The following is a 17865-nucleotide window of genomic DNA, read 5'->3' as shown; positions in this document are numbered from 1 at the left end:
AAACTGTCACCATGATTGTGCCCGGAACATGAGAATGTATACGCTTCTCGAGTAGAACAAACGCGCTTGCAACTTGTTGAACCTTGTGCAGCGGCTTCAGGTAGCTTTTCTGGTCCATTGGCGGAACGATGCCGAACCAGTTTTCCTCAAAGTTGCTGACCTTGTCGGCACATGTGTTTGCCTCCCATGCCGTGATACTGAAGGCCGTATAATCCAAAACCTTTGGTAGCACCTCCACGGACACATTGAGAAAATCATCGACATAGTGCTGACCGGTATCTGGTAATCTTGAAAAGCCCTATGGCAGAAAGAACTTTGAGTCTTTAGCAGGTCTCTTGTTGGCTTGTATTTTGGCTTTGGCAATGATGCTCGCAAACTCCGTCTCGATTGCGATGGTTCTTGCTTGTGCCGTGCGCCTGATCAGCTCCTGAGTAAGACCCAAGACTTCATCATCGTCAAATTGACCATCATGGTTGGCGTCGAAGGCAAGCACAACGCCCTCCAGGTTTTCCAAGTCGAGGTTCATTGGACTATCCACAAGGGCAGCTGTAAGGTGTTGCAACACAACTCGACGTGTAAGGAAGCCTTTGTCCCTGTAGTCCGCCTGATGAAAGGCTCGTATAACTTGACGTATTATGCTTGCGGAAGAAGGGTGTGGCGTAAGCTCATAGTATAATAGCGGATAAAGTTTTTCCTGCATATACTAAGAATCTGGTCGATCGTAAGGGTGCTAACTCTCAGGTTTGCCAGTGCTCGAAGCTGTACTAGCTGCAGGAGAACGTGAACTTTCCAGACCTCTTGAGGAGTGGTTCATCTCCATGACAGTCATGCTATCCTCTAGGCGTGTAGTAATGTAATCTGGGTCTGCGTAGAGATCATCGTTCTCATTCACATTCTCCTCTTCCTGTGGCAAATGCACAGTGGTAGCAGATGCTGAAGCAATGTCTTGCGCATGCTAGTTCTTGATAGCTCCATGAGCATTGGTAGTGCTATTATAACCAGTCTCGGGAGGACTTTCATTATGTGTGTCAGCTTTGTGATCAGATTTTATCGTATCTTGATCAATCACGCTAGTGTGTTGAGTATCGGTGCTAGTGTTCTCATTCATTGGCACGTAGTCAACATCTGAGGTGGACGTCCTCTTAGTCAAGGTCTTCCTGAGCTTGGAAAGAGGATCCGATGACCCTTCGGCGAAGCCACCATTCTCGATCACCTTATATAACCAGTCATCGACATACGGTTTGTTCAATGAAATCGTCTCGGGATGTATATCGATGTCTTCGAGATCCTGACTTGTTTGTTGAAATCTCTCTTCTTTCTCCACTGCTCGGTTGTCAATCACGGGATGCGATAGCATGCTAGGCTGTCAATTGCCTGGCCGATATTCCTCCGCAATCCTGGATAAGGCTTTACTGAGGGCGAGTACTGACAGACTGCAGCTTTCACAGCTCAAAGCATATGCAATGTGATGGGGCTGCTTACCAGGTTAGGCTTGTCAGTCGTAGTTGTAAGGACAAAGTTGCACGGAATAAGAATAACATGGACAAATGCACGAGGAATGCTGTTTCCGCGATGAGAACGATGTCGGCCACGGAGACCCTAAAAGGCATGGCTAGTCCTCAATGTTGACAAGGCTGATTTATCTGCCGCCGAGAACGGATGCTACCGGGTATAACGATGGTGGAGTTGCGAGACAGTTGCAGTGATAGTGGGATACTTTGTGCTTCTTTCGGTTTCTCGAAGACCTCAGACGGGCGGTTCGAGAGAGAGCGAGAGCGAAAGTGAAACGAGGTGAGTGGGTGTTGGGCAGCATACTAGCGATACTGTCGGCCGGACAAGGCTGAGGCTGAAGCTGAAGCTGAAAGATGTCCATCGCCGGTTTGTTGCCCAAAAAAAGCTGAACGAGTGAAGCCACGCACGTATGGTCACAGCAATTTAAACTGCTTTGAAAGAAGGCTTGAGCAGGAAAGCAATGTCAAGAACGCGTGGTCAGAACGATGGTTGCCAGACGTAGCCAAGCAACGGAGTGCCTAAGTCTGTCGTCGGCATGACCTCCCACTGAGTAACTGCCTACTGAAGATAAGCTCAAGAGGATGAGCTCAAGAGTGTGAGCAGAATCTGAAATGATTGGAGTGTTATGGGGCTTGGGCTTGCAGGGAAGAGTATGAGGTTGTGCGGAGTAAGCATCAACAACATCCGTGAAGTGGCAGTACATCAGCCACACGGCAACAGTCGTTCTCGGTGGAATTTCATCTACCGATAGTACGTAGTCGAAGCAGCCCCTCTGTAGGGTTGCCTGAATGCCTGTTTGCCTTCTGCCTCAGAGTTAGTAGGTGTGAAAGTGTGGAATGCGGTTGTCGCTAGCGCCGGGGCTTGCACGCCCCCAACACTTGTGCCCCTGCAACTTTACCAGACGCCGTGCCGTTGAGGTCCTCCGTCCGTGCACTGAGCAATGGAGGAAATGAAGCACTATGAGTACTCAGGGTCCAAGTTCCTTGATTGCCAAGGCGCTGCTGTTCAACCACCGTCCAAAAAAGAGGTGATACTTGGGCTAACGAGGAAGAGACACATAGTGCGAGTATAACGATCGTAATTCATTACATCGTCATCATAACTACACACGGCTATACCAGCTCTCCGCGCACCGTAGCAGAAATCATTCTCGTGTACACATCTAAGCCTTAGCCACAACCTTCTCGCCATTCGCAGCCGCAGCATCCCCAGCACCAGCAAGGTGCTTCTTACTCACCAGCCTGAACCCACCAAGGAGCATGAAAGCAGCGAGCGAACCAAGAACAACGGCCAGAGTGACCATAGCACCAATAACACCACCAATAGCAGGCGAAATACCGTGGCTGCTCTTCTGCTGAGTGCTCGCAGCCCCACCATTACTAGCATACGCCGCACAAGTGCCCGTCGAGTTCCCGCACTTCGTACACCACTGCTCACTATTGCTAACCGCGAACTTGTTCAGATTAGTCTGGAAATCATTCCAAGACACGGTTTCGCTCGAGCCGCCGAACAAGGGGTACGCGGTGGGCTGGGACGCGTTGGACGCGGTGCCGTTGTGGAAGAGGAAGCGGACGCTCAGGTCAGATGTAGCAGGGAAGCCGGAGGACACATCAGCGTCGGTGACGAGCTCGAAGACGAGCGAGGACGCGTAGTCGATGACGCCAGTGAAGTCTGAGGAGGTCTTGGGCAGGTCGACAAGCCCGAAGAACGAGAGCGCGGTTGCGTAGGCGCCGAATTGGATACCGAGCTTCTTGGCGCCCTTGGAGGTGATGGTGCTGTTCATGTACGAGAGGATCTCACCCGCGAGCTGCATGCCGGCGATGGCGCGCATGTCGTCGGAGGCGTTGTAGGCAAGGCCGTATTCGTGGGTGTTGGCTAGGGTGAGGAGTTGGTGGAGGGTTGAGTTGGTGAGGAGGTCGGAGGAGGGGATGGAGGAGTTGTGGATCTCGGCGACGTTGATGAGGTCGTAGACTATCGAGGAGATTAGTATATGATCATTCCCTTCTTAGTTCTAGGTTCGACTTACCAACATAGGCGTTCTTGAACGAGACCTGATCAGCAGTCAAGGTCGCATTAACAACGGGAACAAGCGAGCTGTAGAAGTCGTTGGTGGCCTTGAGTGTGTTCTGGTACTCGGCGCTCTCGAAGTAGTTGTTGGAGCTAGTCTTCGCGTTCGCGCAGCTTGAAGCATCCTGGAGCCAGCCAGAGTCCTCAGAGCCAGCACCAGTCGCGATGGTGTTGACGGGAATAAGCTGGTAGCCGCTCAGAGGCGCAGAAACGTCAGAACCGTTGCTGAGAGTCTGGACAGTCTGAACAGGAGGGTAAAGACCCTGGAGGAAACCCATAGCAGAGCTCTGGAGAACATTGTCGACAGGAGAGCTGACAGAGAGCTGGGACAACTTGACAATCTCCTTGTTGATGCCCTTGATCCTGTTGTCGCCGGTGATGTAGCGAGAGTTGTAGTACTGGCCAGAGCGGTAGACCTCCTCGTAACCAAGGGTAGTCAGGTTGGTGGGAGCAAGAGCCTTGGGTGTGCGGTCACCATGGCGGTGGAAGATGTAGGCTCCGAGCACAGTCTCGGCAGCCTCCGCACCAGCAAGCAAGGAAAGAGTGGAGAAAGCAACAACAGACTTCATGATGTGCAGATGAGCAGCAACGAGGGTATCAAACAACCAAGGACACCAATTGACTCGAGCAAAAGTCAAACTTCAACGGAGAGCAGCGGGATAAGAATTATGCGAAAGCTGCATTCCCTACCATCTTATACCGCGAGCTACTGCGATAGACCACGAGATATCACTCAAGCTCTGCCGAGGAGGTGCATTGAGCTTCACCTAGCTTGTCTGTAGCAGGACAAAGCCCCGCTGCCGTAAGTCCTTTGAGCTTTTTGGATTGGATGTTTGCGGGTGGGGTTGCAAGGTATGTCCGAAAGCCGGGAGGGGCTACTAAGGTGGGGGTTAGAGTGCCCACAAGAAGCGACAAGCTTTTTCCAGGCTGGGATTGCAGGGCGTGCTGTGAGTGGACGGCATAAACTGCCGGCAACAATCCAGACGGATTCGATAAGAATGGTAGTAACCATGACGGTGCATGTAGTTATCTGCGCAGTCAGCGGCCACTTCCGTACAGGATTTCGCAGACACCGCCAATGGGCACATCCATAACCGCGTCCGTGCCCACGTTCCAGAAGCTGTTCCAATCAACGTCTTCGTCAGCGCCGAATTGGTATGCTGAGAAGGAATTACTGCGACTGACTGATCTGCTGGATGGGTCTTCTTCCCTGTTCTCTGCGCTGCCCATGCCAAAGACTGGGTTGCGTGCTATCTGCCCTGTCTTGCGGTCCACGACAGCAACCTGAGCGGTTTCATCCACCAGATTCTCGCAGCTATTGAGCGGCAGTGTAAGGTAGCGCGTGTTGTAGCTGGCCAGTGCGACGTAGATGTATATGACCAGCCCAACGAGCCAGCACGGTACTGCGAGTGCCCACCAGCGGTCTGGGTACCACCAAATACCCATCTGATGCAGCAAAGGAGCCGGGACGTATGCCCACAGGATGTACATCAAGAAAGCTGCAGAGCTGCCCAGGTACACTGCGAAGCCATAGTATTCGTACGTGGGCACCTTGGGCGAGGCACGAGGTACAGTGGGTGCATTGCGTGCTGAATTGGTGATGTGCGCAAGGTTCGTGGTACTCGACGTTGGTGTGCTGGTGCCATTGGTGTTTCCATATGGCAGCTCGACATCTGATGAGTCTGGCGTTGTAGGTCTTGAGGTCGCAGCACTGAACGCAGGACGGAGAAGAGAAGTCAATGATGGCGAGGGCGGCAGCGGAACAGGCGGTCGGTTGTAGAAGGGAGGATACAGGGCTGTCGCAGGTTGTCGTGGAAGGTGCGTGTATGAGCGTGAGGTGTACAGTGGTCGAGACGCGGGCGGACTATCCACCTCCTCTTGTGCCTCCTCTTCCCCTGACTCTGACCCCTCCGACTCCTCTAGCGCGAACGGGTCCTCCTCCTCCTCCTCCTCCTCCTCCTCCTCCTCATCGTCTTCCACTGACGCTGGACCATTGGAGAGCGGGGATCGCGGGCTCGTGATACGCGGAGGGGAGACGGCTGAGCGTGAATGTTGATGTGCAGTCCCCTTGCGGGCATCGCCGAGCGATTTGAGTGTCGGCAGATTCGGCGTAGACTTGGACTGGAACCCTGGAGGGGCCTGCCCTTTATTTGAGGAGGTCATGGTCGTCGTTGCGATGGAGGCGCATGCACGTATTGCGTGCTTTGCTTGGTACCAAACATGCGTTCGCGCTACCGACGGGCCGCGGCACCACAAGGCATCACAGATGAAAAGTATGGTTTTCAAATCTTATGCCGACTTGGCGCTGAGGCTTACCCCGGAAGCGTGGAGATGAGGAGGGGACAGCAAGAAAGATGGAAACCGGCTGAAAAGAAAAGAGCAAATTATGGTACGTCTTCATTGGTGTAATTTACAGCTCAACTCGCAATGATAGTGGATATAGCCTGTCCTTTTCTGGTATGCAAGTTGACCTCTTCAAGTTCCCCGGAAACGCCATAGCTAATGCAAGCAATACAAGATACAAAGTGCGAATACCAGCCAGATATTTCAGGCCCATCAGCGGTCCTTCAAAGCACGCCTCAAACCCACATTACCCCTTCAAGGCCTTGCCGCAACTCACGGATGTCTCCGAAAGCGAATCATGCCGCATGCGTGATGTTGGCTTGCGATCCGCAAGCTTCCAAGATGAGGCCTACTCATCGTCGTCGGACATGGCCACGTCGCCGTTCGCCTTTGGCGCTGAGATGCCCTCGTCCTCGTCCTCATCTTCATCATCGACGACATTGCGGCCCTTGCGTGGTCTTGACGTGGCAGCAACGCCCTCATCGGCACTGTCATCTCCAGCGGGAGTGGTAGCCGTATGCACATCATCCGCAGGAGCTTCAGCGTCGTCGCTGTCATCGTCGATGAACTCGGCCGACTTGTACTTGCCAGCCGGTTCGCTCTTGCGCTGAAGCTTCCTCTTCTTCTTCTCGCGTGGTCGCTCTTCGTCGCTAAGGCCTTCGGTCCCAGAAGCACTCGTCCTGCGACGTCGGGATCGCGGTTCGTCGTCGTCATCAGAGAGTCCGTCATCCGTGGCTGAGTCGTCGTGCGCAACCTTCTTCTTCCTCTTACCGCTGCCCTTGGGACCACGCGCCTTGCGCTCGGCTTTGCGCGCCTCCCTGTCTTCATCCTCATCCCGACGTCTCTCTTCGTCCAGACCACGCATCTCCATCAACTCGCGATCTCGCGCGGCAATACGTTCCTGCTCTTCCAAGATCTTGCGCTTCTTCTCGAGAGCCGCCTCTTCGACCTTGCGCTTCTCCTCTTCACGACGTTGCATCTCTGCCTCACGCAGTTTACGGGCCTGCTCGAGTTTGCTGGCGTTTTCGTTCTCGTGGGCAGTCTGTTTTGTGCGTTCTCGTTCGAGCTGGTTCGCCATGGTGTTGCGACCCATGTTGGCACGGGATGTGAGATCGTTTCGAGGAAATGGTGGGTTCTCGGCCTTGGCGATATTGTCAAGCGTTGCAACGGCAGCCTGTAGGCCTTCTGTAGCTTCGTTGATTTCCTCGAGGGTTTTCTGGGGTGTTGGCAGACGAATTATGTCTTGCGCAATCTGGAACTGGAGGAACGCCACGTTGAATTGAGAGCCGAGATCGGAAGGTACGATTTTGACTGCTTGCTTTGCGTAATCCAGGGCAGTTCTGTAGGCTGAGACACTGTGCTCGTGCTTCGCCCGCATGTACCAGGTACGTCCGAGGTAAGCGAGAATCTTGGGGTCATTTTGCCTATCCTTTGAAAGCGCTGCTTCGTACTACACGTCGTCAGAACAGGGTTAGCGTGTATAGATGCGGTCGACTTACATTCTCGATAGCGCGAGCGTACTGTTTGATCTCGGCATAGGTGTGGCCCAAATTCACGTATACACTGTAGTCCCTGAGCGTCTCTTTGACTTTGCTGAAGATCTGCAGAGCACCAGCAAAGTCCTTCTTATCTTCGACCAGAGCAATCGCAATACCCTGGGCTGCGTAGGCATTCTTGGGATCCAGCTGAAGCACCTTGTCAAAGAACTCGACCGCTCGCTCGTACGCCTTCCGGCGCTTCTCCTTCTCCTGTTCGGAGCCTCTGGGTAATTCACGAGCGATGCTGAGGTGGATATTGCCCATACCCATGAGTGAGTACTGGTCGTGTTTGTCGAACCTTTGCAAGGTGTGCTTGTGTATCCGCTGCTCCTCGTCCTCACCGAAGTTGAGGGTCTTTGGTTTCGACTTGTTCTTGTACCAGGCAAACAGAGCTCGTACCTCTACGTTCTCCTCGTTCTCCTTGAAAAGTTGCTTGAGCGCCTTGGGGCCTGCATCTCCGGGGCTCTGGCGCAGCGAAATGTACGTGAGTCGGATGCGAGCGTCGATGTAGTCGTTGTGTCGCTTCAGTAGACCTTCGTATACACCCTTCGCCTCGTCTAGCATGCCTTCAGACTCGTAAGTACGACCGAGGTTGTAGCTAATCGATGTGACAAGCGCGTCGGTGTCAATTGTCTCATCGCGAGACGCCGCCTTCACGCATGCGTTGAGAGCCGCCTGGAACGATTCTCTGGCTCGCACGAATCGCTCCGCCTGGTAGTGGAAGCAGGCCATGTTGTTGAGCAGCTGGGGTGGAAGAAGCTCGCGGAGTGCGGCCTTGAGCTCCATCTCATCCTCAACGCCCTCAGGGTAGTCCTCCTCTGGGATGGCATCCAGCTCCATCTGCTCAACCTCCTCGAGGCACTTCAGACTCCTATCAGGGTGGTCGGCTTCGTAGAGCCTGGCGAGGTTCAATAGTACAGACTGGTCTGGGACCGCTTTCCTCTTGGGGTCTCTCCACGCCTTCTGGACGTCTTCGAGGTAGCGTAGTGCTTTTCTCAGCTCGGCAGACTTGTCATCGGTAGACTTGTTGGCTTGAGCGCTGAAAACGTCCTCCGCATACAGTGTGCCAAGCAGGGTCTGTGCCTCCAGTGTCGGCTGCTGTTGGAGAATCTTCTCGAGTCGGAACTTTGCGCCGTCGAAGTTGTTCATCAAGACATTCATCTGAGCCAGACCAAACTTGGCTGGAATGTAGCCGCGCTCATCTCCTCCACGAGCGCCGTCAGACTTGGCGTAGAACTCTGCAGCCTTTGCCGAGTTCTCCTGATGATGCTCCTTCCTGGCGAGTTGGTACCACCCGTCACTGGCGATCGCGTTTACGTCGGTCAACTCGATAGCGCGCCTCGAGAGTGCCTCGACCTTGTTGAAGTCTTTCCTGACGATGAACCAACTTCCAAGAGTCGCGCAAGTCAAGGGAAACTGGTTGTCCATCTTCATCGCAGGCATGACGTATTCGTTCAGCGCCTTCTTGACAAGCCTGCCGAAGGTGGGATCCGAAGGAGGAAGCTGGGCGGTGAGATGGAAGTTGTAGACACCGAGCAGGACAGTCGCGATCCTCGAGCTTGGATTGAGTTCGAGCGACCGTTCCCAGGCGCTCGCAGCATCGTCCTTGAAGCCAAGCTGCCAGAAGCAGCAGCCGATACCGATGCGTGGGTCGGGGTCGATCAGGTCGGGCGAGCTCTCCATGATGCTCTGGTACATCTTCAGAGCCTCTGCGTATTTGCCCATCGAGTAGCTGACACGCGCCTTGCCCATCTTCGCCATGAGGTTCTTTCCACCTGATGCCCGTAGCGCATCTTCGAAGCACTTTGCGGCTTGCTTGAGCGTGTCCATACGCTCCGAGCTTACAGCACTGGGCCCAGCAGCGGTGGCAGGCGCCTGGAGGGATGCACGGAGGAGGTAGAGGACACCGCGAGCGAGGAAGAGCGGAGGGTACGAGGGGCTGATTCGCGATGCGTCGTTGAGAACGCTGGTGGCTGCCTGCATGTAGAAGTCCTTGGTCTTGACATCGGGGCCAGATGGCGAGTCCTGCTTCAGACGCGGTGCTTCGCGGCACTTGAGCAGATACAGCCAGCAGAGGCCGTTGAGGATACTCAGCCGGTCCTCAGCGCGTGCCCGACCGAAGGCATTGACGGCCTGGCTCAGCACGTCGATGGCGACATGCAGCTTCTTGTGCTTTGCGTAGGCGACGGCGACCTGCACCCATGTTGACTTCAGGCTGTTCTCAGTCTCGAGCAGCGTGCACAGCTCCGTGGGGTCGTCCTGGATGTCCTCGTCGAGCGCGATCTCGACATCGATTGTGTCTCCGGCCTCGGCGACCGAGACGGTGATGGCGCTGGGCACGTCCGAGTATCGCGGCGGGGGGAACATCTTGTCTGCCCCGTTCACGCCGTTCGCGCCATTTGCGTAGACGGCCGACATGGCGAGCGCACCGTGACGCGGTCGGGCGCTATCGAATTATAAGGGGAGCGGACGAGGGGGGGGAGGGGGGAGGGGGGGGCGGTGATGTGATCAGCGCAGCATAGCAGGGTAAGAGCGATGGAGGGACGGCGCGGCGTCGTTCGCTGCCGTGGGTGATGGCTGCACAAGGAATCGCGAGATGGGAGAGCTGCAACGCGACTCGGAGAAACTTGCGGAGGGCGGAGACCGGGGTGTCTCTTGGCGAGACGTTGTGCAGAGAAGGTCGACGGGGGAGTTGCGACACAACCGCTCAGGCAGGTGCAGTTGGCGTTAGAGGACCGAGACTGGGATTTGCAGTTTCGTTGTCGTGCGCGCCGTCTACTCCAGATCTCCCTTCACCCACCGAGGCTTGGCGTGCTCATCGCCAGCTGGCTGCAACAAGTGATCCGTGCCGTCTCCTCGAGCTCCCCCGAACTCTCCGCAATGGACACGCGCGCCAGTTGATAGTCGAACTGCGCAAACACAATGATACCGCTACGACCGCGCATACGACACACATAACACGGCGCCATCTGAGCCACCATGTCGCGCGACCCTGGCTACTTGCGGGCGGGAGCTAATGGAGCCTACACCAACGGCAATGGGAGCTATGACGGCAATGGGACCTACAACGGCAACGGAGGCTACAGCGGCAATGGGGGCTACGCGAGCTATGGTGCATCGAACGACGACTATGCAGGAAGGCCTAGCGGAGAATCCAGGACGAGACCTGGTGGTTATGGTGGCATGGGTGGGGGAGACGACGAGTCCCGATCACCATCACGACCGAGCACCGACCGACAGCGCCGACCAGGCGGTTATGGAGGCATGAGCCCCGCCGAAGATAACTATGCGCCGCGACCAAGCGGTGAAATTGGGAGAGAGCGGCGGCCGGGAGGCTATGGCAGTTTCCAACCGCGCAGTCAGGAGCGCATCCAAGAGCGCACCCAGGACGCACCCCAGGTCACACGCCCCACCAGCATCGAGCGCATGCCTGCACGACCACGCAGTGGAGGACGGTATGGTAATGCTGCAGACAGAAATCGCAATAGACTGGGTGAACAGCGAAACTACGGTCCAGGCAGCCAGCGCATCGAAGAGGTCATCAAGTACATTCAGACCAATTGGGACTTCATGACTGGAGACCAGTGCGTGCCAATCGAGGTTGCGCTGAAGCTCATGGACTCAAGCTCCCTCGGTCTGGCAGACCAGTACGACCAATTTCGACAGTCACATCAAGAGCTTCAGCAGGCCCTCAAGGCGATCGTCAACGAGCACCACCAGGGTTTCAACAGTTCCATTGGTACCTTCCATCAGATTCAGACGAGTCTGCAGAGCTCACAGCACCGGGTGAGGAACCTGAAGACTTCTCTGACTTCTGCCAAGTCGCAGCTTTCGACTGCCAAGCCTGAACTTCGCGAGTTTGCGACAGCGTCTCAGAACTATGACGAGATGATTCAGATGCTGAACACTATCGAGCAACTGCAGCTTGTTCCGGAGAAACTCGAGGCTCGAATCTCCGAGAAGCGTTTCTTGACAGCAGTAGACATTCTACAGGACGCCTTGCGCATGATTCGCAAGTCAGAAATGGAGAACATTGGCGCCTTGAACGATCTGCGCACATATCTCAGCAACCAAGAGGTGTCTCTGACTGACATCTTGATTGAAGAGCTTCACGGCCACCTCTATCTCAAGTCACCATACTGCGAGGATAGATGGAAAGAGTACGCGCAGAACCAGTTCAAGGGTGACGTTTCTGAGAGGGCTCAAACAGACGTTCGAGGTCGTCTGCTGTACTACTTCTTGGACGGCTTAGATACCGCCGATCCGGTGTGTAAGCTCGATCGATTCCTTGGACCTGACTAATGTCTACAGATGACGGACGATTCCACACACAATCCAGAAACAGAAACCTTTCAGTACATCAGGTTGGTGGTAGAATCACTCAACAAGATGAACCGTCTGGAGCTCGCAGTCGACACAATCGAGCAAAGACTACCCGTTGAGCTTTTCAAAGTCGTGGAGAAGTCGCACAACGAGATCGCACTGCGACATCCCAGCACCCTGCGCGCCTACGCATCGAGGAAGGGCAGCAAATCGAAGACAGACATTGAGAGCGACGACATACGAACGACGCTCCTCAACGACTTGCTTTGGACTTTGTATGCACGATTTGAAGCGATCGCTGAGAGCCACAGAGTTGTCCATGATGTCGTTGCTGGTATCATCCGGAGAGAAGGCATTCGCGATACTACCACCAGTGCGACGTTGACTCGAGGATTCAAAGAGTTGTGGAAGCTGTACCAGAGCGAGGTAAGCTTGTCGACATGTTGCTCTAACACATATGCTAACAATGGTCTAGATGCGTTCGCTGCTTCATGACTACCTTGCCACAGATGGAGAGACATCCTACAGAACTGGCCAGAAGCAGACTCCGATCGGCAGCGCCTTCTCGCGGGCCCCTCGCGACAGAAACAAGCGGATGTTCAAGCTCTCGGACATGGACACCAAGTCAACCGATGTTGCACAAGAGCGAGATGACCTGGAGTTTATCTTGAAAACATCAGTCCCCGGACTTGTGTCTGACTCCAAGAGAACCGAAAACACAAGCACAAACACGAACAACAACATCGAAGGCAATGCAACTGGTCACAAGCTTTTGGTGGAGCCAAGTGTCTTCAACATGGGTATCCTGCTGCCTCCTTCGCTCGACTTCTTGAACAGGCTGAAGGAGGTCGTGCCCACAGGCTCAGACATTGTCATGAGCACACTTACGTCCTTCCTTGACGACTTCCTGGTGAACGTCTTCCATCCTCAGCTGGATGAGACTTTGGTAGAACTATGCGCGCAAGCATACGTTGAGGTCGATTCCTATCAAGAGGATCCGCACTGGACGAAGTATTCGAAGAAGCCCATCTTCAAGGTACGTCATCCGGCAATTCTGCTGTTAGAAATTTTACTGACTTTGCAGGGAACTGCGAATTTCCTTACCCTTATCTCCGCCTTTTGCAAGATGCTGGATAACCTGCCGCACGATCAGGCCTTCTCGCAACTCATCGTTCGCCAGATGGAAACCTACGCACGGAAGTGTACAAGTTGGTACCAGACCCTTGTCAGCCGAGGAAGTCCTACGGCGGCTGGCCGTAAGCTGAGGGCACCTGCTGCATGGGCTGAGTCTGCAGAGATGGAGGACCTGGTCAACCAGATCTTCCAAACAGATCCAAGGGATGCCATAAATTTCAACACGCTTATCGAGCAGGAGACAAGTCTACTCTTACCGACAATCGAAAAAGAGCCACTGGACCAAGGCGATATCATACAGGACAAGAAGACTCTCACAAGCCTGTGCCTCCTGTACACTAGCATGAAGTGGCTGTCTACCAAGATTGCACGATTAAGGCACATCAGTAATCGAGCAACGGACTCAACGCGTGTCGAGCCTGGCAGCCAACGCCACAACAGACGATGGACACTGCTCTCATCCTCAGAGCCTAGGTCTGAAGGTGCACCTGTATACCTCCCACTGAACCAGGAGACCGCTGCGTAAGTCCTCTCCACCAAGAACGTTTACATGTACTGACCCTGCCCAGCGAGTTCGACAGCGTAGTGTCCACCTACCAAGCCCTCAGCACCTGCGTCCTCCGCACTCTGCACCTCTCAATCCGCACCACTATCCTCTTCGCCCTTAACACATCCGTGCGGCCCGCAATAACCATCGACTCGCTGCTCGGCGACCCGGACCCCGCCATCCTGACCCTTAACGCGCACCTCGTCGCCTTCGACACCGAAGTCAGCACCTACATCCCCGCCTCCTCCTACGCACTCATCACATCCGGTCTCGCAGCGCTAATGGACATCTACCTCTTCTCGCTCTGCACGTCCAAGCTCGATAACATGAACGCTAACGGCTGCGCGCTGATGCAGTTGAATATGCTCGTGTTGCAGCAAAACCTCAAGAATATCGAGGAGGGCGCTACGTTACCTAACGTCGCCCTGTTCTTCGACTTGTTCACTGCGGGCCCGGAGGCGATCGTTGCGAGGGCCAAGGAGCATGGTAGGGGCTTTGGCCTGCAAGGGTTGGCCAAGGAGATGTTTACCCTGGAGAAGGTGAAGAGGTTGTTGGAGTTGACGTATAAGGAGAGGTTGGGGGATGAAAGGCGGGAGGCGGTGGTGCAGGCGCAGAGGGAGCAGGATGCGCAGTTGTTGGAGATTAGTGAGTTTATGTATTAGATTGCTGTGGTAAATGTTGAGCATGTTGTTTGATGTGGGATGTGTATTGTCGGCATGCGTACGTAGTATACCATGGCTATTGCAATTAGATGGTTGGTTCTTCACCCACCCAAGGTCATCCTTGCTAATATTGCACGCGCGTCGCACCGAGCAAAGCCGCAGCCGGGAAATGTACGACGGTCTTTGATACAGAGGACGAAAAAGCTCCGATCGAACTTGATGAACCTCTGCGACCCTTATGCGACCACCCGAGCCTGAGCACCGACGAGCCGCAACATCGCCGGTGTAGTGAATTGCATGTCCAGGTCAGCGAATGAGAGATCGAGGGGCGATCATCCGGACACGGCGCTCTGCTCGCTATATGGGGGCTCCTGGGAGTTCGGGGGCCATTTGTATAAGCAGCCTTGCGCCGAGTCGGCGACATTACACAACGTGGCGTTGCGGATACGACCGTCCACACCTGCCAAGGGAAGAAGAAGGTGGGCTGACGGTCCCCGGAGTGGCTGACATTTAAGCATAACCACTCACCGATATCGAAGTTTGTTTGCGATACTCATCATATCTCCCAGGGGACGAGTTGTTGTTTTCTTCACGAATTGCAGGGCACAAAGCACGCTCATTCAGGCTTCGAAGCCACCATAACCCTTCGAGACTGATGAGATTGCCGAACAATCTATCTGGGGTGCATTTCCGATGCGGCACAGTTTATCTGCAGAATCGACCTAATATAGCTTCGAATGTAAGGTGGTGTGCAGCCTTACGAGCAGTCGCCGACGTTGCACAACGCGTGCCGCCTGTGCCACCCAGACGTCCCCGATTTAACAAGGTTCATGAGCCCATGATTGCATTTTCACCGAGTTAGGCCCCACGCCTCTTCCATCGAGTTTGGAGGTTCTCACTGCTCGAGTACTGCTTTGGCTGTCTCGAAGAGGATGCAGGGAGCAGCTCAAATTGACCTCCGGACCCGTGCTTTGCTTGAGCAAGTCGAGGCGACCACCAGCACACCGCGCCTAAGCTAAGCATCACCTGCAGCACTGAGTAAGACCACTCGCAAGCCCCCAACGGCCTTGCAGTTTCGTGGCCGCAATGCTGATGCTCCAGCTGCCGCCCGTGGGGAAGACGGAGACGGCGAGCAGTGACTCTTAGCCCCCGAGCTGCCCGCTTACACTTGACATGTCGCCGATGACGGATTGGGTCTTACAGAACGACTCAGCTCGCACGCCAGACAGCGGATAATAAAAGGAAGTGCGAGGGTGTGGTTGCACTTGTTTCAGGTATCTCTTTGACATTCCTATCTTTGTTGCTTTGTCCTCTGCTCTTTGTTCGCAGACTGACCTTTGACCTCGAGCATCTACTCTTACGTCTGTGGTGCGAAGTCTTCAATAACGAGGAGTGTTGGTCAACATGTCGACATCGAACCCTTCCATCGAAGACGTGGAGAAGGGTGCTGCTATGGATTATGCCCACCTCACAAACACAACGGTCCACAGCTTCAGTTGGGAGAATGTCACTGTCACTGTCAAAGATCGGAAGACAAAGCAGCCACTCGAGATTTTATCGGGCGTTAATGGCATTGTCGAAGCCGGTATGTAACCTTTATTCTCGTTCACAAGATACCACTAACGCTGCGCCAGGCGAGATGCTGGCCCTGATGGGACCGAGGTATGCATGGAACTACGCCGCATCGTTACTTCGTGATGACTGACTCGACCAGTGGATCTGGAAAGACTACCTTGCTCAATGTGCTTGCACATCGAGCTGCAACAGCGGGTGCGACCATTCAGCAAACACTGGCCATCAATGGTGCACCGACATCGCTAGCATCGTTCCGGAAACTCAGCTCATATGTCGAGCAGGAAGATGCGCTTGTTGGCTCACTCACAGTCCGTGAGACGTTGCACTTCGCGGCACAGCTCGCACTACCTAGGTACACACTTCAGTATTCAACTCTCATACTCGAGTATATTTAACCGTTCGTAGCTCTCTCAGCAAAGCAGAACGCAAAGCCCGCATCGAGGGCCTCCTCTCATCCTTCGGCCTTTATGACCAAGCAGACACCATCATCGGAACACCGATCCGGAAGGGTGTCTCTGGTGGCCAGAAGAGGAGAGTCAGTGTTGCTGCGCAGCTCATGACAAGTCCGAGGATACTCTTTTTGGATGAGCCGACTAGTGGACTGGACTCAGCCGCTAGCTGGGAGGTTATAAGCTTTGTGAAGGAGCTTGCTAAGAAGCATAAGGTGGGTAGTTGGAATGTGGTATGTGGTGTTCTTTGTCTGACATAATACAGTTTCTGGTCGTTGCTTCAATCCACCAACCGTCCACCACTACCTTCGAGCTCTTCGACAAGTTTCTGCTGTTATCGAAGGGTAAGGTTGCGTACAATGGCCCAGTGCCAGGTATCAAGGATTACTTTGCTGGCCTGGGATACAACGTAGGCCACCATCACGAACTTTCACAAGGCAGTATTGACTTCAATAGATGCCACTGTACATGAACCCCGCCGAATACGTGATCCAACTCGTCAACACTGACTTCACACGCTCGTCCACCAAATCATCTCAACAGCTGGAGCATCTCCACACATCATGGTCAGGCTCACCGAACGCCGCACTCATTGCCCACCAGATCCAAGCCAAGTCCATCTCCCACGACTCTACAGCGACTTTGTCAACCACTCACACAACGGCAAACCCCCTCACGCTCCCTCTAACCCTAGTCCACCGCTCCTTCATCAAGTCCTACCGCGACATCGTCGCCTACGGCATCCGAATCGGCATGTACCTCGGCTTGGCCATCATGATGGGCACCGTATGGCTGCGTCTCTCGCCCACGCAATCCAACATCCAGTCCTTCACCAACGCCATCTTCTTCGGCGGCGCATTCATGAGCTTCATGGCCGTCGCGTACATCCCCTCCTACCTCGAGGACCTCGCTCTATTCCGCAAAGAGCGCGCGAATGGCCTCTACGGGCCAACGGCGTTTATGGTAGCGAATTTCGTGGTTGGCGTGCCATATCTGTTCCTGATTGCTGTCCTGTTCAGCGTGGTCGCGTACTGGCTTGGTAACTTTGCCCCGACAGCGAGCAGTTTCTGGACATGGGTCATGTGGCTCTTCCTCGACCTGCTGGCCGCTGAATCCCTCGTCGTTCTGCTCAGCAGCTTGATCCCGATCTTCGTCGTCGCGCTCGCGGCAACTGCCTTCGCGAACGGGCTGTGGATGTGCGTAGGCGGCTTCATGGTACAGCCGGAGGCCCTCAATGTGTTTTGGCGCTACGTGTTTCATTATATTGACTACCAGGCGTACGTCTTTAGGGGCATGATGGTGAATGAGTTTGGCAGCAGGAATTACAGCTGTGAGAAGTTGGAGGACGGAGGGTGTTTTTGTATGTATCCGAGTCGGCTGCAGGATCAGTGTTTGGTGGAGGGCAGAGCTGTGTTGGAGAGCTATGGGTATGGGACGGGGGACGTGGGGAGGTATGTTGGGTATATGGTTGTTATTGTGTTTGTGTATAGAGTGTTGGGGTGGGTTGTGTTGTGGGTGAGGAAGCACTAGGCAGGGTAGATGTTAAACTCCATCCCTGTGGTTCGAACAAAACCACCAATACTTCAACTTTGAACGCTTCTTGCTTCCACCACACATCAACAATAGCTACGCATGGCCTTTGCGCACCGACACCGGCGTAGAAGCGTTCGGCCAGCACCTAGGCATGCGACTCAACTGCAGTCCCAAAAACGTCG

The 17865-nt window shown here is 54.4% G+C and overlaps 7 protein-coding genes across 7 annotated transcripts; 2 read left to right on the top strand and 5 right to left on the bottom strand.

Annotated features, from left to right (window-relative positions):
- Positions 1-826: 826 nt before the first annotated feature.
- On the bottom strand, positions 827-1610 carry BU25DRAFT_484227 (uncharacterized protein; the record flags this gene model as incomplete). Its single annotated transcript, XM_033711193.1, has 2 exons — positions 827-1358; positions 1483-1610. The coding sequence occupies 2 exons, from the start codon at positions 1608-1610 to the stop codon at positions 956-958; spliced, it is 531 nt and encodes a 176-aa protein (XP_033564451.1). The 3' UTR covers positions 827-955.
- A 966-nt stretch (positions 1611-2576) lies between these two features.
- On the bottom strand, positions 2577-4382 carry BU25DRAFT_255091 (phosphoglycerate mutase-like protein). Its single transcript, XM_033701658.1, has 2 exons — positions 3539-4382; positions 2577-3483 (listed from the first exon to the last, which is right to left on the bottom strand). The coding sequence occupies exons 1-2, from the start codon at positions 4146-4148 to the stop codon at positions 2675-2677; spliced, it is 1419 nt and encodes a 472-aa protein (XP_033564450.1). The 5' UTR covers positions 4149-4382; the 3' UTR covers positions 2577-2674.
- On the bottom strand, positions 4383-5820 carry BU25DRAFT_255090 (PIG-P-domain-containing protein). The gene has a single exon (XM_033701657.1). It carries the CDS (start codon positions 5740-5742, stop codon positions 4618-4620), a length of 1125 nt encoding a protein of 374 aa, XP_033564449.1. The 5' UTR covers positions 5743-5820; the 3' UTR covers positions 4383-4617.
- A 148-nt stretch (positions 5821-5968) lies between these two features.
- On the bottom strand, positions 5969-9931 carry BU25DRAFT_446523 (protein prenylyltransferase). The gene is made up of 2 exons (XM_033709490.1): positions 7422-9931; positions 5969-7372 (listed from the first exon to the last, which is right to left on the bottom strand). Exons 1-2 carry the CDS (start codon positions 9876-9878, stop codon positions 6272-6274), a joined length of 3558 nt encoding a protein of 1185 aa, XP_033564448.1. The 5' UTR covers positions 9879-9931; the 3' UTR covers positions 5969-6271.
- Positions 9932-10171: 240 nt separating this feature from the next.
- BU25DRAFT_438120 (uncharacterized protein) lies at positions 10172-14298 on the top strand. Its single transcript, XM_033709045.1, has 5 exons — positions 10172-11726; positions 11772-12209; positions 12259-12819; positions 12868-13439; positions 13487-14298. The coding sequence occupies exons 1-5, from the start codon at positions 10440-10442 to the stop codon at positions 14124-14126; spliced, it is 3498 nt and encodes a 1165-aa protein (XP_033564447.1). The 5' UTR covers positions 10172-10439; the 3' UTR covers positions 14127-14298.
- Positions 14189-14660, bottom strand: BU25DRAFT_255008 (uncharacterized protein). Its single transcript, XM_033701656.1, has one exon. The coding sequence runs from the start codon at positions 14548-14550 to the stop codon at positions 14251-14253; it is 300 nt and encodes a 99-aa protein (XP_033564446.1). The 5' UTR covers positions 14551-14660; the 3' UTR covers positions 14189-14250.
- A 686-nt stretch (positions 14661-15346) lies between these two features.
- On the top strand, positions 15347-17726 carry BU25DRAFT_408226 (ATP-binding cassette transporter-like protein). Its single transcript, XM_033705761.1, has 6 exons — positions 15347-15711; positions 15761-15788; positions 15841-16053; positions 16107-16365; positions 16416-16559; positions 16607-17726. Exons 1-6 carry the CDS (start codon positions 15531-15533, stop codon positions 17678-17680), a joined length of 1899 nt encoding a protein of 632 aa, XP_033564445.1. The 5' UTR covers positions 15347-15530; the 3' UTR covers positions 17681-17726.
- Positions 17727-17865: the final 139 nt, after the last annotated feature.

The sequence above is a fragment of the Macroventuria anomochaeta genome (genome assembly GCF_010093625.1).
Source record: "Macroventuria anomochaeta strain CBS 525.71 unplaced genomic scaffold BU25scaffold_7, whole genome shotgun sequence".
In the NCBI taxonomy this organism is placed as follows: Eukaryota; Fungi; Ascomycota; class Dothideomycetes; order Pleosporales; family Didymellaceae; genus Macroventuria; species Macroventuria anomochaeta.
The sequence above is the reverse complement of the archived record's forward strand: the minus strand, read 5'-3'. Positions and strand labels throughout refer to the sequence as shown.